This window comes from Podarcis vaucheri, assembly GCF_965113315.1.
Source record: "Podarcis vaucheri genome assembly, chromosome: 12".
In the NCBI taxonomy this organism is placed as follows: Eukaryota; Metazoa; Chordata; class Lepidosauria; order Squamata; family Lacertidae; genus Podarcis; species Podarcis vaucheri.
Genome location: NC_138750.1, coordinates 10,743,790 through 10,765,701, shown reverse-complemented (window position 1 = coordinate 10,765,701; position 21,912 = coordinate 10,743,790). Strand labels below are relative to the sequence as shown.

The following is a 21,912-nucleotide window of genomic DNA, read 5'->3' as shown; positions in this document are numbered from 1 at the left end:
GCACCCAGCAGAACACTACAATTATTGCATGTAAATCATGCCATATCTTCAAAAAAAGAATAGAGGCAATCTGAGACAAAATAAGAGGCACAGAGAAGCTTTTTGTGAATAGGGACATTCCAGAGGAGCTTTGTGCAAGCTTGTTAGCATTTATATAGTGCTTTTGAGTGTTTGTACATTATCTCAGTCATTGTTTCAACCGGTCTGCAATGTAGCTCTGTAGTTTTATTCTTGTGTTGCAAATGGGGAGCTGGGACAGAAAGGCTTGCCTAAGATGACTTGAGGTAGATGGACTTCTCACCCATAGGTCCGTTTCTTAAGCCATTTCACTCCACTAACTATTACGAAAGTAATGCTTTTGTTGTTGTTGTTGTTTTAAGATCCAGGCCTGTCATTACTATGGACATCTCCATTTTCCTGCCAGCTTCCATTGACATCACAGCTCCCCAGTGCCACGATGACTTGCAGCCGGTGAACTGCCTAAACGTCACAGCCTGCTTTAGTTTCAGAGGCAAACACGTTCCAGGAACGATAGGTAAACTATTATCTTGGCATCCATTGCTGTTCATAATTTCTAAACCGATGTTTGTAAAATGTTATTTGTGTTGTTTTTGTCCTCATAAGTTTACAAACTAGACCTGCCAGTCCCGTTGTAGCTCTCCCTCCATGTTTCTCCACCCTCTGGTGTTCGCTCGCTCTCCCTTCTTCCTTCATCCAGTCTTAATGTAACCATGTTATTGTAAATGTAGACATTAATTTTGCTTTCAGCAGACACGCGCACACGGTATTTTCTTTATTGTATTTAGTGCCGTGGTGCCACAAAGCACTTCACAGACTCCACTTCAACTCATGTCAACTTGTAAACACTCTGCTTTTCCCTAAATACCTTCCAGGCTTCCTGCTTCGCCTCATGATTCTTCCAAATCCAATGCACAGCCCTAGCATACACTGCAACATTTTGTTGTAGGGTCCACTTGTTGCTTCATATAGCATGTTCTAAGTATTTCACATACGTTATGTCAGTAATCCTTACAGCAACTTTGAGAGGTTGCTGCAGTTAATTACAAAACTGCAGATGCAAGAGTGAGACTCAGTGGCTTACCTAAGGCCGCATACTGAGTTCATGGAAAAGATGAGATTGGAACTGAGGATTTCATGGCCGCCAGTTTATTCTCTTAGCTGCTATGCTACAATAGCTCTCAGTTAATGCAAAGACTAAGATCAACATGGATCAAGGTTTTTGTGGGGTTTTAAAGTAGCTAGAGCCTCCCCTCCCCCCATGTTACCAAGAGCTTTTTCTGGTAAATGTCTGAGGAATTACTTGCGTGTGATGAATTTTTTTTGTATTGAAAACCGGAAGACCAGTAGATATATTCCAGCTCTTCTTAAGAGACCCCATAAAACCAAAGGCACTCTTGGATTTATGCCTTGTGTTTTTTAATGTTCGCCTGAAATCTTCCTTTAAGGTTGTGTGAAAATGGCATATCTTCCTCTTAACTGGTTAGTTTAAACATAGATCTTTCTATTTAAAAGTTGTTTTTTTTATAGTGCTGCAAGTATCTTGAATGTTTTAGTGGCTGCTTGTATCTGTTTAGTTCTGCAGCATATTTTGTGAATTACGGTACAAATTCCATGTGTTTTCTGGGAACATGTTGAAGGCTAAAATCTTAGCCAGTCTATTTATAGCTGAGATGGGCGTACATTAACAAGCAGTCCGGCAAACAATAGCATGTTGCTATGCAGTGTGTCCTATTGACTTCTCTTTCAGAGAGACCCAGATACAGTGACTTTCTAGCATTGCTGGCTCTATATCACAGGTGGGCTAAAATTAGATATAGATATCAGTGAGGCTGAATGAATGTGGGGATGCTTGAGGAACTCATTCTTCACACTTTCTGGTTTGAACTGATCTGATCTTCACCTGCCAGCGTAACATAAAAGTTTAGTCATATTTTAAGCCAAGTTTTTCAATAAAGTCTAGGTACAGTGGTACCTTCGGTTACTTTACCTTCGGGTAATGTAATTTCGAGTTTTGAATGCAGCAAACCCGGAAGTGTATATTTCTGGGTTTCGCCGTGCACGCATGCGCAGAAGCAGCAGCTTCGGATACCGACTTTTCAGGGTAAGTACGGATCCCCGGGACAAATTAAGTTCATACCCGGAGGGTCCACCGTACTTGTTTGACATCCATTTTAACAATATGACAGGGCAGCTGAGCTTGAAGTATAGAAAAGTCATATTGCCCGTGTGATTATTCTTGAGGGGATGCTCCACATCACCAGCTGCATCCCTGAGCCACATGAACATATTTTCATTTGTGTGCCACCTTTCCATAGTCCAAACCATGCTCAAGGTGGCTTAAAACATGGAAGAAATACATTGTTAGCATCCGTCTGTCTCGAGAGACAATGGAGTGCGCTTCCGGGGGTGAAGTCAAACTGCTGTGTTAGCAGCACCAAAGTGACCTTCCTGTATGGAGGTCCTGGGCTGTCCAGAAATCAAGAGCCTACCTCTCAGCCTCACTGATGTGGACCAAGGAAGCGTACACGGTGCCACCCAACAACCTTACGGATCTCACTCCTGATTTGTGTAGGGTTCACTCCTTACCCTTTTCTTCTCCTGAAGATATCCTGCAAGAAAACGGAGATTTAGGATCAGAGTTTTCCTTCTCTTAGATGGGCCACCTTCCCAGGTTGATGAGCCCCATCTACCCCTCACTTCCCTCTACATGGAAACCACCATCTTGATCAGCTATTGGTCTCGTCTGCTCAGTCTGCCGGAGCTTGTCTTTGCATGCAGGGGAATGAAAAAAGTAAAAATAAAATGAAATAGTATAATGCAGGAAGAAAAAGGGAGTGGAAGGGAGGAGAGGGAAAGCAAGCTGATACACTAGTTCTACTAGAATAGTTACGTAGTTCTGTCTTCGCAGATTCTGGCTGTCTTGGAGAGCAACCCTATCCTAAAAGTACACCCCTTGTCTTCCATTGCACAGTTCTTCCCACAGACAGCTGATACGATGGCAATTGGAATCCTCCTGTTTATTTATGTGCTGTGAACCAAATTTGTAGACAGTCTTTCAGCCTTGACAGCTCTCATGGCTGTTTATAATGAACATGAATGAAAACAACTCAAAACTAAAACAGAATCACTGTATTTTTTGCTCTATAATACACACTTTTTCCCTCCTGAAAAGTAAGGGAAAATGTGTGTTCGTCTTATGGAGCGAATGCAGGCTGCGCAGCTATCCCAGAAGCCAGAACAGCAAGAGGGATCGCTGCATAGCGATCCCTCTCGCTGTTTTAGCTTCTGGCTTAGCCGTGTGAAGCCTCTTCAGGGCAGCGGGATGAAGGCTCCCCTGCCCTGAAGAGGCTTTGTGTGGCTATATGTGTGTGTCTGTATTCCACTTACTTATACTTACACACACACACAGTCAGCATATGCAACAGAACATGTCTCTGGGATTCAGAGTATTTTTTTTTCTTGCTTTCCTCCTCCAAAAACTAGGTGCGTCTTATGGTCTGGTGCGTCTTATAGAGCGAAAAATATGGTAGTTGCAGCAGCAGTACGTGGAACTATGTGTGTGTTGTTGCAACATCCTTCTCCCCTCACCCTAGAAGTTCCACCTTCTGCTGCTCCCCTGCACTTCAAGGCACTTTGGTTCAGTCTCTGGCTGGCCCCCATAGTCCATATTAAAGTGTTGCTTGGGAAGCCAAGCAGAGAGTGGCAATTAATGATCTCAGAGCAGGTTAGACTTTGAAACACAATAAACAATGAAATGATGCAGCGCATTAAGCAAACATTTCAAAACTACAATGAAAACCACATACATTTAATAGCACATCAGATAAACACTTGGTTAATTTGCGGTTGGCCTCAACTGTATCAGACCTCCGAGAAGGCCTGAGCAGAGAGGTGTATCTTCAGTTGATACCACAAATAAGCAGCGTTGGCACCAGTTGTAGCTCAGAAGAGAGGGTATTCTACAGTCAGGGCGGGGTGGCCAACACAGAAAAGGCAAGCAGTGTTATGCCTGAATTTTAGTCTCTAAACAAGAAGATCAGGTGAGCTTGCATGTGTCTGTCGCTCGCATGTTCTGCTGCTTGGGTTAACAGCAATCTCTAAAAGACTGCTGCTTACAGCATTGGATGAAGCGACTCTATTTTTACCATTCTGAAAAAGAGCTATTTATGAGCTGAAACTCACTTAGACACAAGCCCCTCAGAGAGCAGCACACAAAAGGGGTGATCTGAGTCAGCTGCTAACTACCAATCTAGTGACATCTGCAAGCTGGGTTTTTTTTGGTTTTTTTTTTTTAAAAGTTAGGCTTGCTGTTTCAGTTTTCCACTTCTGACATCATTGGTTGTGTCTGCCAAAAGGCAAAGTGGAGAAAGATGTGAAATATACTACTCGAGATTGTAAAATGTCAGCTGTTGCCGAGAGGTGGCACGGTCACAGCTGGATGTAGATTACTCATGGACAGTTTTCTGTTACGTCTGAGAGTCAGTGTGCTCATTGCTTTAAATTGCTCCGTTGGGTGGCTGTTGCCACAACTCAGTGAGACGTTTGGTGTATAGACGCTCCCCCTGCAGACTGGATGGTTTATATATTTGAAGAATTCTTACATCACCCCTCAGTTGAAAAAGGCTATCGGTTTGCAATGATCAGTAGTCAAACAGCCCCTTCCCTAAAATACGTGACACACAAGGAGAAAGGGATGGGGATGGAGGAGGAAAGAAGCAATCTCAGGCACTAGTTCTTCAAGCAGGGATGGGGATCATGTGACCCTTCAGGTGTGCTTGAACTCCAGTTCCCATCAGCCCCTGGCAGGGATGATGGGAGCTTGAGTTCAACAACATTCGGAAGTCATCCCTGGTCGAAACAGGAGCAGCTATCGGGGTAGTGGTGTTTTCCTGGTTTCCTGGCATGGGTGTCACTGCAGTTTACTGGGAGGAAGAAGAGGCAGGGTGTGGAGGTTGGTGTGGGCACCCCTTGCAGAGCCATTCTTGTAGGAGTAATGGAGATGACAGGAGGTTGAATGCAGGTGAGCTGTGCAGAAGCACACTGGCAAGCATGCTCCAAGCAAGCTGCCGACTAGCTCTGCTGAGGCTCCTTTTATTAGCAGAAGTCAACAATTGGAAACAGTAGTGAAACCACCCTGAACTCAACATATTTCCATCTAAGCACATTTCCAGCATTAGCAAATACAGGTGTCAGCAGGTGTTTCGCCAGAGTGGAGCATGCTCTGGTTATCTCTCTCTTGGACTACTGCAATGCGCTCTATGTGGGGCTACCTTTGAAGGTGACCCGGAAACTACAACGAATCCAGAATGCGGCAGCTAGACTGGTGACTGTGAGCGGCCGCCGAGACCACATAACACCAGTCTTGAAAGACCTACACTGGCTCCCAGTACGTTTCCGAGCACAATTCAAAGTGTTGGTGCCTAAATGGCCTCGGCCCAGTATACCTGAAGGAGTATACCTGAAGGAGCGTCTCCACCTCCATCGTTCTGCCTGGGCACTGAGGTCCAGCGCCGAGGGCCTTCTGGTGGCTCCCTCGCTGCGAGAAGCCAAGTTACAGGGAACCAGGCAGAGGGCCTTCTCGGTAGTGGCACCCGCCCTGTGGAACGCCCTCCCACCAGATGTCAAAGAGAAAAATAACTACCAAACTTTTAGAAGATATCTGAAGGCAGCCCTGTTTAGGGAAGCTTTTAATGTTTAATAGGTTATTGTATTTTAGTGTTTTGTTGGAAGCCACCCAGAGTGGCTGGGGAAACCCAGCCAGATGGGCAGGGTATAAATAATAAATTATTATTATTATTTCCCTGAAAGTTTTTCCCGATACAGTGGTGCCCCGCAAGACGAATGCCTCGCAAGACAAAAAACTCGCTAGACGAAAGGTTTTTCCGTTCGCGATTTGCCTCGCAAGACGAATTTCCCCTATGGGCTTGCTTCGCAAGACGAAAACGTCTCGCGACTTTTTTTCTTTGACTAAAAACAAAGACATGTTTTGTTTATAAAGTTAATTTATTTTCCCTTAAATTTTTGAACTGCTCTTTACAGTATGTGTGACTTTAAAGAGCAGTTAATAAACTGTTGTTGTACCAAATTTGGCTTTGTTTGGACTTTTTTTGACCATAGGAACGCATTAATTGATTTTCAATGCATTCCTATGGGATTTCGTGCTTCGCAAGACGAAAAATTCGTTAGACGACAAAAATTGCGGAACGAATTAATTTCGTCTTGCGGGGCACCACTGTACTTGATTACGTCTGCGTCCCCGGTCCTGCTTCAGCCAAGCGTTATGTCTAGCAAACAAATTGTGAGAGGACAAAAAGTCAGGGGGAAACCCTGTTTTCTAGCCAAGAAGGTCAGGGAAAGCCGGTGTAACGCTCCTGGACATACAGTTGCATGTCTGGTGCGAGGTTTGCCTCTGCAAAGCGGAGCGTTACCTCCACACATTCTGGCACTCTGAACCATGCATTTGCACCACAGCGACCTTCCCACCTCCTCACGCCTCTCCCTCTTTCCAAGCTTCAGTTACTTCCATGCTCAGAAGGCCTTCTCTACTGGCTGCTTCTAGGTCTAAAGGGTCTCAGCTGAGTTGACGATTATTTCTGCAATTCTTGATCTTGGTCTCTTAATAGCTGCTTCAGTTTTCCTCTTGACAGAATATTTTTTTCATACTTTGCTTTGATTGGAAACAAACCAGATGTGTGGCACACTTAATTCTCATGCCTCTAAATAATCTAATATGCAGCCAAAATATGTAATCAGCCATTTAAAAGGCACAGGAGTCGGCTTTTACTGTTGCATGCACAATATGCAATGTGGTTGTGCGGTTCTTAGTAGTCTGCAACATCTGTACTTTCCATTTTTATATCAACGTTCTTATCTTGATGGGATGTGCCACCAAAGTGCCAGATTGTAGACTGTTAAGTGCAGTTATCATAAATGCAGGGAATGCTGGTTTGCAGCAGAGGAAGTTTTCTATTGGAGCGAGGCTCATGGATATTAATGAACATGATGCAATTATGGTGTTAACTTTAGCTTATCACGACCTTGGCAGATGACTTACTGTGCTAACCTTTGATGACAGCCCTGATTGTAAACGTTTAGGGTACCGGTTAGCAAAATGATGAGTAACTAGTGTTGAAATTCGAGGGAACCGGTTGTGTCGAAACTATACTGTTAACACACAGTAGTTTACCAAAGTTAAAAGATGCACTTCTTTCCCTTAACAGACCTTTCACTAGAGCAGGCTGGCAGAATTTGAGATCCAGCAAGTTGAATGTAGCCCTCTACCAAGTATTGCAGAATGCCAAGTGCTTGACACACTTTTTTATCCTTAAGTGGGCTGCAAAATCAGGTTTATGGCACTGTTGCTTACGTAGGCTGGTGGCTTGCATTTAAGTCATTGGGTCACAAGTAGCATAAGTTTGCCTTCAAGCAGTGTTTTCCAAACTTGAGTCTCCAGCTCTTTTTGGACTACAACTCCTACCATCCTTAGCTAGCAGGACCAGTGGTCAGGGATGATGGGAATTGTAGTCCCAAAACATCAGGAGGGCCGAGTTTGCCTATGCCTGTCCTAGACTGACTGTGTGATGGGTATTGAAGGCACTTTACTTCAATGGCTGCATTCGTATTTGCCCAGTTGCCCAGAGAGTAACATTATGGGAGTGTTCTTTGATTCCCTGCCATCTGTTCTATGAGCTTCTGCAGGGCACTAGTCTGTCCCCAATGCTCTGGAGCCTTTTTGTCTTTATTTGAACATGCACTTGTTAAGAACCTGTAAGAGCCTGCCGGATTAGACCAATGGCTTATCAGCGCCAAGCATCCTGTTCTCACAGAGACCAACCTAATGCCTGTGGAGAACCTGCAAGCAGGCCTCGAGGGCAAGAGCCCTCTTCTCTACTGTGGTTTCCAGCAAGTGGTCCTCAGAAGCATTCCTTTTTTAAAAAATAAAATTTTTATTGGTTTTTCACAGTTTTTATGAACACAAACATTACACAATACAAACAAACAAACAAACAAACACATAAACAAACATGTATAATTTCGAATCCTTTTTTCTTAGACCTTACTTCACCGACTTCCCCATACCTCCCCTTTCTGCAGCCCAATTTCCAAATTTATTTCAGCAAATCCTACCCCTTGGTTTTATCAAATTTTCCCTTTTCTTTTCTTTTACTTAATCTTTTACAGCTGTAATCCCCTTTTTTTCCAAAACCTCAACATTTTAGCTTTCCTTAATATTACAATGTTTCTTAAGATAAATTTTAAATTTCTTCCAGTCTTCATCCGCCGTCTCTTTCCCCTGGTCACGGATTCTGCCAGTCATTTCAGCCAGTCCCATGTAGTCTATCACCTTCATCTGCCATTCTTCCAGAGTGGGTAGATCTTGTGTCTTCCAAAACTTTGCAATGAGTATTCTTGCTGCTGTAGTAGCATACATAAAAAAAGTTCTGTCTTTCTTTGACACCAATTGGCCGACAATGCCCAAGAGAAAGGCCTCTGGTTTCTTAGGGAAAGTACATTTAAGTACCTTTTTCATTTCATTATATATCATTTCCCAGAAAGCCTTAATCTTCGGGCACGTCCACCAAAGGTGGTAAAAAGTACCTTCAGTTTCTTTGCATTTCCAACACTTATTATCAGGCAAATGGTAGATTTTTGCTAGCTTGACTGGGGTCATGTACCACCTATAGATCATTTTCATAATATTTTCCTTTAAAGCATTACATGTCGTAAATTTTATACCGGTGACCCTGACCCCAGAGACAGAGAATGGCCATCATGTCTGGTAGTATTGCTAGTCTTATCCTCCATGGAATCCGTTCAATTGTCTTTAAAAGCCACCCAGTGCTGTTGCAGTTATGGACCTGTTGCTGAATGGCAGAGGTCAGCGTGGTGCAATCCTAAAACAAACCAAAAGACATATACCTCTGGATATGTAAAGGCTGCCCTCATGTTAATTTTTCTTTTAAAATATTTTTATTACATTTTCCATTCCTCCCAATTACATTATAACATATATCATAATTCACTAATCCCAAATTGTCCCTTCCCTTCCCTCCCCCACCTGGACTTCCCTCAACCTCCTTTTCTAGTTTGTTTTCACACATTGTCAAATCCTGCTTATTTGCTTTCCATTCATTTTTTAATATTTAATCTTATAATTTATTTCGTTATTTGTAAATGTTTACTCAGAACCTACTAAAGAGTCCAATTCTTTGCATTGTTTCTGTAGATCAGCCGAAAATGGTTCCCAATCTTCTTTAAAGGATTTTTTTGTGTCCTTATTTCGTTGTCTGTCAGTTAGTTTTGCCATTTCGGCATATTCTGTAAGTTTTTCTTGCCATTCCTTCGTTGGTATTTTATCGCTTTTCCATTTTTCTTTTTTAGGATTGAACTGTAACCTGATGGCAGATGTGGCAAAGAAGGAAAAGGGCCATCCCATCCGGGTTTACTTTGTTTCTTCCGGAGAAGCAGTGGGCCAGATCACAGAGCAGTTCCAGCTGTCCTATATGCAGCAGAAGTGCAAACAGTACCTAGCCTATGTGAAGGTCAGTCCGTTTCCCCTATATTCAGTGGCGTAGCGTGGGTTGTCAGCACCCGGGGCAAGGCAAGTAATTTGCGCCCCCTAACCCGTGGATTTGCGCCCCCTAACCCTAACCCCCAGATGTTGCGCCCAGTGCGGCCGGCCCCCCCTGCACCCCCCACGCTACGCCACTGCCTATATTGTTTATCAGTTGAACCTTCTTGTCTTTACAGTTGTTGGATCAAATTAGTCTGCATGTGGTAATTCAGTTAACCATGGCCGGCCCTGCCGTTGGGGAATGGCAGAAAAGCGATGGAGGGCAGAACTGTTTATGACACAAAGCTTGCCCCATCACTCCTAAGCTAGCCTGCAATGAAGGAGGCTGTCAATGTCGCCAGTATTGGAAATAAGATTGAACCCTGGTCAGCATGGAATATGTGAGGGGGAGAGCAAAATGTCCTTGGCCCTCATCTCTAAAATGTTTCCGGTTACCTGGGAGTAAGCCCTAGTAAACTTGCTAGACACACTTCCAAGTAGGATTGACTGCGTTGTAAAAGGGCCTCTTTTTTAATGGAAAGACTTGGGGTATTTTATATACAGTTATTGAATGCATACAACAAATGTTGGAAAGAAAGAGTGTCTCCAACTGATGCTCCACCCTGAGGAAAGACGTCCAGATCTCCCCTGAAAATGTAGAATTAGCAGAAGAAAAAAAGTTTGGGTTTCCTGCAACAACCAAGTAACAATTGGTTCATTTCCGTATAGCAAATGCATTATCTCAAAAGACCCTGAACTAGTCCCTTTTCCCCTGTCTGTAAATAGATACTTGTCTCTGCCGTGGCGTTGGTTATTCTTGTTGCTTTCATTTCTCAAGTACACTGGCTTTAATTTGCTTAGCTTTATTTGTAATAAGACTCCAATGCACAATTGTTTGACTCCAGTAAGGAGTTGATGATGACATTGCAAAACAGCTAATTCTGTCAGGAAGCTGCTCTTGTCCCTAGAGGAGAATCCATCCACTCACTTATCAGCTTTCCCCCCACAATTTTGGTAGAGACCACCCACGTCTGTCCTAATAAGCTTCTTTGCATACGGAACATTACTGTTCCAGAAAACTTTAAGCAGGCATGCAAATATGCATGACTTGGTATTCCTCTTTGGTATTGTTATGAGTTTGAGGAGTGGCATTAAGCCGTGTGCCAGATCCCTCTAATCCCTGGATCCAGCAAGTGTTAAAAGCTAATCAAGCCTTATAATTCCTAGCCTAGCCAAGATAGTTTCCTGGGGGATTAAGGAGCTCGGTGGGAGACAGCAAAGGGTTGGAGCCCCCTCCCTCAAAGCCAGAGTTGAAGGCAGAGTTTGCAATGATGGTGAGCTGGAGAGTCAGAGCAACGCTTGATTTCTCTTTGAATCCAAGCCTGTGGCTATGGGAGAAACAAGACCCTTTTGGGTTGTTGATGCTCTGAAGCCCTCCATCGTAGGCTCAGGTTGTATATATGTGTAACTAAACTGTACTTCGCGAAGACAGCACTATCTCCCCTTGCCTCATTCCCAAAGGAAACACAAACTCTTGAGTAAGCACTTGGAACCTGTGGAATTTTGCACTGCTTGCAGATCGGGGTGTTGTGTAACTGCAACAATATTGTTTTCAATTATAGTTCCTTGCTCAGCTACTATGTGCATCAATGGAGTTTGCTTTGATCTAAAGCATTCTGGACTGTAGGTCAGTTCATCTAAACGTCTTAACAAAACGTATTTCCTGCTTGTTCTTGTTGTAGACGTATTTCCTTGTTAGGAAAACTCTCAATAGGAAGAGCATGTCCCTCAAAAAACAACCCCCACCTTTTTGTACCATGACCATTTCCCCCTAGATAATTATTTTGAGTTTGATATGCTTCAAGGAGATGAACAATTGCCTGCTGAAGTCTGTTGGGAATTGCAGCTGCTTAGATAATTGAAGGCAAAAAGGGCAACGTTCAATGTTATTTTGGAGAAGTGAGAGAGATGGGAAGCTGTACAGTAGGAGTGCAGCTTTCTAGATATTGTGGGACTCCAACCCCCATCAGCCCTAGCCAGCATGGCCAATGGCCAGGAGTGATGGGAATTGTAGTCCAGGTTCCTCACCCTGGCCATTCAGAGTGCTGATTTTAATTTCCTAGCTCCACAAATTGCAGGAATGTTCATTTGCTTGTACAGTGAAGGATGGGAAATGATAGGAACGAAGGTCCTGGACAGTCTGTGCTCCAGTGGGAGGAAGCAGTATTGACTGTTTAATGTTTGAAATATGGAAGAGCCTTGAAAACAGAAGAAGGCTGGGTGAAGGGGTCATGATTACTTAGGAGATATATATGGTAAAGAGGTCAGGGAGAGAAACATTGCTCAGTTAACTGCCACAAAGAGTTCGGTGTCCTGTAACGTGTTGTAAGAGATTGCCTTCATAATTTTACATGTGTTCCAAAACCTCATCTACTCTGTTGTAACACGGTCAACATGAAACAGCCTTCTTTTAAAAATAGCCTTTTATTTTCTTTCTGCTGTGACTTCTAATATACGTACCTTACTTTCCCTTTCTAAAAATATGCATTTGGACTACATACAGCCAACAGGGTAGATCATAATGGAAAAGATTATGCAGATTGTGCTCTTAAAACAACAGACTGGGCCCAAAGGGCCGTGAATGAGCTTCTGGTCATTCACTGTGAATTTTTCAGGCCTAGGCCACTTTACTCTTTGGGGAGATAGCTTCCTGTTTTGGTAAGACTGTTTACGCTGAGGAGAAGGGGTTGAAAAGCTGGCTTGTGTGCTTTGGCTTGCATGGGAGTAAACTGAGTTAATGTTATCAGTCCCCAGTCCTGGCTTAGTGTGAAAAGGCCCCTGCCAAAATGTACTCAATTTCCTTGAAGCATTTTGCCCCCTCTCTTAAGAAAGAAATGCTTCTGGAGTAGGGTTTAGAAACAATACCCTCAGGCTTAAAACCCAAGAGACATGGCACAAAAGGAAAAGGTATGGGGAAGAGAGGCAGGGGGAAATGCAAAATCTTATAGCAACTGGCTGAAGTGGATACATTCAGAGCTCAGTACAGCTTATTGCTCAAGAGAGCTGATGCTTCTTTCTCTGTTCCCTGTACCCTGACGGAATGGAAAAATTAGTTGCTGATCAGGGAAATAGGAAATTGAACTAGTAGATTTTAGGCAGTTAGAAACAATATATATATATATATATATATATATATATATATATATATATATATATACACAATATATATATATAAAATGTTGAAGCCTATCGCTACCTTTCTTAAGTTAACATTTGCCACCAATTTTGTTCTGTTAGCATCTGCTGGACAGTTCCTCATGCAATTGAGTTATCACTGGGAGAGAAGTTTCAAGCGGTATTCCACAACCACTAACTGTCTTAGCAAACAAACACTCCACCGAGTTTTCCCATTGCTTCTCCACAGTTTCCGCAGTAAAAACTCTGTTTTCTCAGCTTCCAGCTAAAGCCAGATGTTAGAGATGAGTGAGCAATATTACAAATGCATTGCAGTTTCAAAATACACCATGTTTCATTTCTTAAATATACAATGTGCTAATACATTCTGATGAAACAGGATATTGTTAAATTAAATGGGCCATGTATATTTTATAATGCAAGATCCTTTAATGTTTATTGGCTTAATTCTTTTCCTAGTTAATGGGATTTTGCAATCTGCAACAGCACTCCCAAGCCACAGAGCTTTTGTAATATTTCTGCTTTAGGGTGGCTGCAGGAATTTCACTTCCAGAAAGACCCTTGATCATGAGCTTTCCATTTCCTAATGTTTTTATTTAATGTTTTTATTATTCGGGTGTGCCACTGCTTGCTCTATTAAAAGGGACGCACCTCTTATCTATCTATGCATGTTTATTTTTTTTTATTGGAGAATATCAAACATCAATTTAAATTTTTGGGAGAAAAACAGGGATCAGTTTTAGAAAACAGGAATTGAATCATTTGTTTTAATATCTGATTCTGCTTTTTTTTTAGTAGTAGCCCTGCCTTTGTTGATTCACTTGTTTATTACTAAAGGAAATTAGAAAAAAATATAGTTCTGATTCCTATGTGTTCGGAATCTTGGCCATTCACAGAAGATCACAGGATTTCTGTTGGGATAGCTGCTGCTTGAGCAGATGTGTCTGGAAGTAATAGAGGAATGGAGAACTGTGGCCAGCCTGATGTTTAATTCCAGTTCCCATCAGTCCCAGCTAGCATAGCCAGTTGTCAGGGATGATGGAATCTGTAGTCCAACAACACCTGAAAGGGGACACAGACTCTCAGTTCCTGAGATAGATCACATGGTACTTTGTTGGGAAGAGGTTGCACACTGTACATTTGTGGTGCCGAAAACATGAGCATCTCATCACGGAGGTTATAATCTGAGCCTAGAGTTTGGCTTATCAACAGTAGGAGCTTTGACCTCAGAACTCTCTTCAGAATTGGGGTATATAGCACCAACCCCTGGAGTTGGCAGATAATATGAAGCCTGGGGATTGGCTAGGTCTGATATAAATGCTGGGAGCTTGGGCAACAGAGTAGTACCTTCTGCATGCTGCTGTTTAGATTCCAGCGTCCTCATCGCTAGCTGCTGGAATTCATGATGCCCAGGTCGAGAGTCAGGTACAGCTGCCATTCATCCTGGGCTGGTGCTGGCACAAAGCTCTGTCCAGGACAAATAAATAGGTGGCTGTCCTTTTCGAACAGTCATTCTGAGAGTACAGTTGGGCTCTTTTGGCATGATATCTGTTGCATAGTTGAACCCCCAGCCATGATCCCACAAATGTTTATTGCGGGTACACAGGAAAGTTCTTGTGCATTTTGGGTAGAGGTGTCAAGTAATACAGGGATTGCCCAGATTCACTGCTCGACAGGATCTTGCAATGTGTTTGCCCAGCATGTGGATTCAAATGTGTCTGGTAAGATGGGGATACCTCCCCACTTAAAAGGAATGGGCTTCCCCTAGTTGGGTATATCTACAGCATGGAAGCTCTTGTCCACACAGATTAGAGTCCACTGCAGACTCTGCACCGCAAGCGGTCATGCCACAATACACTTGTTAGTTTTTAAGGTGTTGCGGGTCTCTTTCATGTGTCACATTTCAGCAAATGTTCCTGGTAGCCATGCCTGATAAAGCTCTTGTGGCATTTGATGCCCAGTTGTTAACTTTTGAAGATAAAAAAAGCCATGGCACGCTGCTGGTCATTGAGAGAGAGAAGGAATAGATAATATTATCTCTGCACAGGGGCCATGTTGTGGCATGGTTATGTGTACATTTCACTAAAAGCAATAGGAATTGTATCTTTAGGTTTGTGTTCCTGTCTCTATCTGGGCACTGTATATTTTCCAAGCACTAATGCCTTTTTAAATATATGCAGCTAACCTTCCTCTTACCAGACTGTTGCCCTCCTGCATTCTTGTCTTCAAACGCTAGAGCCTTCTTGTTAGCCCAAAGTGTTTAAAAATCATCTCACAAAACATTTTTCTAAGTTATTGTATTATTTTAAGTTGGCACTAATACCGCTCCTCCTTCCAAGGCATCCAGCTCAGTAGCAAGATACAACAGCTGCTTCTTTCTTTCCCTGCTTGCCCCGGAGAGTTAACTTCAGAGGGATTTGGAAATTATTTTGAAAAGCGTTCGGCTTTCTTCCAACAATTGCATTGTTTCACGCTCGTGCTTCCCCCCACTTCCCCATGCGGTTAGGAGCAGCACTTACAAGGCCTGTTTTCTTAGGAGGGAAAGCACAGGAGGCTTATTGTGATATCGGCTTACTTGCAAATTTCTACGTTGAGTATGGGGGAGCAGGCAAACACCCAGACATGGTGAAAGTCTGGAATGCAGCATCAGTTTCTCCTGCAAAGCAAACAACATTGACCTGGAGGGTGCCCGTCCCTCATTATTTCCAGCAAGCTCAAGCTTGTTTCTCCTTTTGCTAGCTACATCGCAATGGCAATGTGTTCTCCAAAGTCCTGCTCAAGGATCTAAGGCAGAGCCTGGGAACTTGTGGCCCTTCAGATGATGATGGACTACAGCTCCCATAAGCCCCAACCATCATGGTCAGTGATCGGTGATGATGGGAGTTGCAGCCTAGCAACAGCTGGAGGACTAGCAAGTTCTCCATCCCTGATCTGTCTTCATTAATATCCACCTAGCCTTCTCATGCTCATGGGAGGAGTCACCATCTTCTGGCTTTTCAAAGCCTTCTTCCGTGAGCTCTAGAATTGTCAACTGACCATTAGCAGTTTATTAGAAGCAAATCACATTAAGCAAAAGATCCTCATGGCACACTGCAGTAGCATTTCTTTTAGCAAGGCATGCTAAAAATTAGGGGGAAATGAATTCAGCAGAATATATGGAAATGGAGCAGAATAATTATTGTGGTTTCAGAAGTTGGGGACAAAGGAGCCTTTATGTCTGTCAGTGTTTGTGTGTCTGTGGCTTGACTCTTATTTTTCTGTGGCTTGGCTTCAGGCGTGTGAGATAAAGTTGCTCAGCCCTGGTGAAACCCAAATGTGAAAACAATTGAAAGCAGTGGAGAAAGCTGAACTGGGTCTTAATATTTTTATTTTAAGTGTTGTATTTGAGACAGATTCTACCCATAACCCTAAAAATTGTGCACTGAAGCCATTGGGAGTGGTTCAGAATTGTTTCACGGTGACTCTGGATTGAAAGAGGAAAATGGTGCTCTCCTTTGTGCAGTCATAAATATCCCTCCTCCTTCTCATCCTTTAGCAATCGCAAGGCTAACGTAGTGATGATAAACTTCTCGTTTGATCCCTGTGTTTATTATAGATGACGTATGCAGCTTGTGTCCAGCCATAGGGGGAGCCAGCAGAGCTAGTAACTGCTATCAATCATTTCTTGTTGCTGCTCAAAAGCCAGGCCCCCAGAACAGCTTCTGCTTAACGCAGTCTGCAATTAAATCAGACACAGCGTTTATGTCTTCCAGGTACTTTTATCTTTATAGTTTGGCAGGATGTCTTAAACAGCCCCATGATGCCTTAACATTAACTGCCTACTTGAGGTGATGGATATATGTTGCTGCTAAACTCAACCCAAACATAGTCCTAAATATTGGCACCATGTGACAGGCATCTAGAATGGCTTGATCATCTGTGGTCACCTCCTAACATTCCCCAGGTGGATCTGCAGCAGCATGTTGTTGTTCTTTAGTCGTTTAGTCATGTCCAACTCTTCTTGACCCCATGGATCAGAGCACACCAGGCACTCCTGTCTTCCACTGCCTCCCGCAGTTTGGTCAAACTCATGCTGGTAGCTTCGGAAACACTGTCCAACCATCTTGTCCTCTGTCGTCCCCTTCTCCTTGTGCCCTCCATCTTTCCCAACACTAGGGTCTTTCCCAGGGAGTTTTCTCTTCTCATGAGGTATTGGAGCCTCGGCTTCAGGATCTGTCCTTTCAGTGAGCACTCAGGGCTGATTTCCTTCAGAATGGATAGGTTTGATCTTCTTGCAGTCCATCGGACTCTCAAGAGTCTCCTCCAGCACCATAATTCAAAAGCATCAATTCTTCGGCGATCAGCCTTCTTTATGGTCCAGCTCTCACTTCCAGACATCACTACTGGGAAAACCATAGCTTTAACTATACGGACCTTTGTTGGCAAGGTGATGTCTCTGCTTTTTAAGATGCTGTCTAGGTTTGTCATTGCTTTCCTCCCAAGAAGCAGGCGTCTTTTAATTTTGTGACTGCTGTCACCATCTGCAGTGATCATGGAGCCCAAGAAAGTAAAATCTTTCACTGCCTCCATTTCTTCCCCTTCTATTTGCCAGGAGGTGATGTGCCCAGTGGCCATGATCATAGCTCTTGCCTTTTCATAGCTCTGCTTCTGATGGTGCAAATAGCCATAAGCGGTCTGAAGTGGTGGACAAGTACCCTTGGAATGGTAACAAGCCGACCATGTTCTTGTGGCATTCACAAAGCAAAACAGTTCACAAGTAGGGGTGCCTCCTCTTTGAAGAGGGATTGGTACACCTGCTCCTTCCTCACACCAATTCTTCTTTTGGTCTTAGTAATGTAGGAGTGCAGAAGCGGGTGTGTCTTGCTTGGGGTTTATTAAACTCGTTTCTCCCCACGCAAATCTGCCCAAATTTCTAACTGGAAATATATATGTTGCTGACAATCTTAGGAGGTAACCTGAACATACTGTTGCATCCCAGGACTAATGAACACAAAGACTAAATCTCACCATCTAAAACCACCTGGTGAAATCACATTAGAACAACACAGCTAATTAACTTGCTGAGGCACCTGGCAGTGACTGCTGTGGGTGAAGTTGTTAGGAAGGATTTGCTTCCAAGTGCAGGGTTGCAAACTGATCAGGAAAATTCAAACTTTTGCGTGTGTTTCTTTGCCAGCTTGAGCTGCTGAAATGGGCAATAGCGTAAAAATAAGCCTTCGCACCTGGCTGATGCTTGCATATTAAAGACAGAGCTACAGAGATCAGTTTAAAAGTTGGCAGCCCTCAGCATGCCATGTTTGCTTCAAGTGGTCTGGTTCATCTAGGTCAGGGAGGTCCAATGTATGGCCTGAGGGCTGCATGTGGCCTTTGAAGCCCTTTTGGGGGGTCCCTCGTGAAAAGGCATTGTGTAGCCTGTGGATTCCATGTCAAAGTACTATTGTGTCCCACTTGCTATGAAAAGTTGGACCGCCCTGATCTATTTTTTTTATAAATATTTATTAAGGTTTCAGAAAAAGGAATTGCATTAAAGCAAAAAATAGAAGAATAAAAGACAAAAATAAAAATACAAGAAAAATACAGAATAAGTACACAGATAAAAAAATAAAAATAAAAAATCAACCTTTCCATATCTTACATTCATATCCTTGTTTCCTTGACCTCCTCATACCTCCCTTTTTTGTATTCCAATTCAGTTAATTAATTCAGCAATTTCTTTCCCTCCTTATTATCCTGATCTTTGATCTTAATATATTATAACATTAAATTTTTACCTATTTAAAAATCCAATTTTCCATATTCTTTTATATCACTACAGCTAGAAACCGCTTAACTTCATTCAAACATCATTCTAACATTCATTAATTTTGCAATACTTCTGTAAATAGTCTTTAAATTTCTTCCAATCTTCTTCCACCGACACTTCTCCCTGGTCTCGGATTCTACCAGTCATTTCCGCCAATTCCATGCAGTCCATCACTTTCATCTGCCATTCTTCCAAAGTGGGTAAATCTTGTGTCTTCCAATACTTTGCGTGGACCGCCCTGATCTAGGTTATTCCTGAGCATAGCCATGTCATTGTAAGTTGACCCTGTTAAATGGGCACATATTTGGTCCTAGAAATAATATTTGACATAAACTTTGTGTTGTGTCAATGTTGTGTGTCTCTTCCATTCACAGAGAAGTAAGAATACTTGGTGGCCTCATAAACGTTAGCCCTGAACTGAAATTCTCTGGTTAGAACTTTCACCGCAAAGCGTGGGAGAAATGGGGGAATTAAATGGACAAAGGAGGACAGAGCTGTTGGAACAAGAGAGAAGTTGCCCTTGAACCTTCATATTGATTTTGCCCCTTCCCTCTCATGCATCTCTTGTGAATGAGATGGTAAACCGAGGGAGGGCATTTTCGTTCAGTCCAAGTAGCTTTCCCAGTCTTGATGCGTTTTGCCTTTACCCCCTTCTGCCACTAGTCTTCGCAGATAGCTTGGACTTAAAAGGCAATTATTTTGTTAGGCAATCAGTCTTATCTCCAAGGAATACAAATGTAAGGAGCTTTGCATGATGTCTGCCAGGCTTGGTTATTTTGGAATTGGGATGCAGGCTACATGCCCGGTAAAGGGCAAGGTCCATTTGGCTGGCATTGCACATTTGGAAACTATGTGCGTGCACGCGTGAGGGAGAGAGGGGAAAGTATTTAGTGGCAGTGACAGATCTACAATTTAGCAAGCATCTGTTCTTCCGACCCAGTTGGCTTGTGATGTCCTTATCAGTTTCCTCAAGGTAAAGAGTGTCACGGACTGCATTGAGGCTGGGATTCAAATTGTCACTGAAACGGAAAATGGTCTGCAAAATGATGCGTGGCAGCGTTTTTCAATTTTCTGACTTTGCTAGAAGAACTTCCTAGAAGAACTCTGAGTAAAAGACACCCATTTCCATTTTACTTTGGGAATTTATATATTTATTTACCCTTAAAACATTTCTTATCCATGCTTTGTTGCAAATGCAATTCCAGGATGGGTTACAGATCTCAATGCATTCATTTAAAAAACCAGGCAGATAAATGACAACCAGGCAATAATATAATCAGTGCTTTTTTCCTTAAAAAAAAAAGTTTAGGGGTACTCTCATTTTCCAACTTATATTGAAATACTGCCCCTCAATGAGGCCAAACTTAGATTCACAAAATGTTTAGGGGTATGCGTCCCCCTGCATCCCCCCAGAAAAAAAGATATAAAATCTGGCTGCCAGTTTCTACCAAATCTTAGCTGCATGTAAATGCATTCATTATCACTTAGTGGATGTGTGCTTCTTTTAGAATTGCACTTCTGCATTTAGACATTCAGCATTGACAGAGCTGAGCTGATGGTATTGTGATTTTGGTGAGCAGTTCTTTTAGCAAACGATTCTTGGCAGATTTGCAGAAGGGGGGGGGGGGAGGGTTTAAAGTTACCAGTGTTCTGGTGTCCATTTGTGCATTCATGCACAGTCACCAATACCAAGACCATTGCAGTGTTTCAGATCATATAGATCCCAGAGGCGAGTGGGGGAAGCTGATCTATTGCATTCTTCCCCTGGAATCTTACAAATGCAGTATGTAAGACCAAAGACCCGGAGCTGCTTTGCCAAAAATGACGACTGTAGCAAGGATCAGCCCGGTGATTTGGGGCTAAGGCTTATACCCTTTCAATTTGTTTATTTCGTTCTCCCAGAAATACATCATGTTTTTGCTCTGCTTCAAAAATGGATAGGGGTGATCTTCCTTTCTTCTTCTTTTTTGAGATTTATTTAGACAAATGTGCTATTTTGGTAATCGCGTACGTCTTTGCTATCCGGATCCATGTGAAGAACGTGCTGGGAGTCCATTGTACCGAATGTCCCTCCTAGATGAGGCTGAGTGGCTGTAAAACTGTTAACTAAACAAACGCAGCATTTTCCATCTCCTCACTCGGGTGTGAAGAGTTCATCTCTCCCCCTGGATGCCGGCTAGCCAAGAATGACTGTGCAGTCAGAGAGTGTGAAGCGGGACTCCTTCCCTCTATCAGTGTTTCAGAAAAAAAAAGGGGGGGGGGAGAGCTGTTTTTCTGTGTTAGAATATTTTAATTTGTGCAAATTGCATAAACACGAGAACCTTGGAATTTACACAAATGGAGAATGACATCTTAACTGCGTAGATTTTGGGCTGCTTAGGTTAGGCGTTTCTTCATGGTAAATATTGTCCCATTTTACTCTGAGTAAAACTTCGGTGAATACCACCCATATGGTGGCAGAACATGTTGATTTTTGAACGGTACATGTGAGGGAACAATACTGGCTTCCCCATGTGCCAAACTTGTCTTGGCTCCATTTTTTTAAATGTGCCATTTTGTTTTTGTGAATTGGCTCACAAATTTCTAGACAGATCACTTTTTGTGCTATATAACACAAATGTTTCTCAGCTTACTTGCGCCATTCTCTTGCGAGCCAAATTACAGTGGACGCTTGAGTTGTGAACGTGATCCGTGCGAGATGCACATTCGCAACCCGCAGCAGCGCGTCTGCGCACGTGCAGGTTGCAATTCAGCGTGTCGGTGCATGCGCAAAGCGTAATTTAGTTCTTCTGCGCATGCGCGGCTGCCAAAACCTGGAAGTAACCCGTTCTGGTACTTCCAGGTTTCGGTGGTCCGTAACCCGAAAAAACGCAACCTGAAGCGTCTGTAACCCGAGGTATGACTGTACTCCTTTAGAGCTCACTGAATTTGGGTTGACTAGGCCCAATTGTAAGGTTTTTCTCCCTCCCTCCCTCCCTTATATATCTATAGACTATGCAGGGGGAGCAAACATGGTGCCTCCCAGGTGGTTATTGGACTAAAATTTCCATTAGCCCCAGCCAGTATTGCCAGTGGTCAGAGATAATGGTAGTTGTTGTCTAGCAGCACCTGAAGGGTACTAAATTGGTTGTTCTTAGACTAAACCTCTGAGACTAAAGGAACCATGGGAGAGGTTGGGTGGCCATCTGCCATGGATGCTTCAGGTGAGATTCCTGCAATGCAGGAGATTGGGATCCCTTCCAACTCTACATTTCTATGATTCCATGTTTCTGTGACTTTCAGTGTTCCTTAAGTGAACCAATGACCGCTCCCTGCATAAAATGGGGGGCGCCCTTTGCGT

At 43.1% G+C, this 21,912-nt stretch overlaps 1 protein-coding gene across 1 annotated transcript in view; it reads left to right on the top strand.

The window, feature by feature from the left end:
- Positions 1 to 21,912, top strand: part of ITGA9 (integrin subunit alpha 9) — a 241,243-nt gene that overhangs the window by 79,332 nt on the left and 139,999 nt on the right. The window contains exons 14-15 of the mRNA XM_082192761.1: positions 381 to 535; positions 9,403 to 9,563. Coding sequence (XP_082048887.1) covers positions 381 to 535; positions 9,403 to 9,563 — 316 coding nt within the window. The remainder of the gene's footprint in view (positions 1 to 380; positions 536 to 9,402; positions 9,564 to 21,912) is intronic.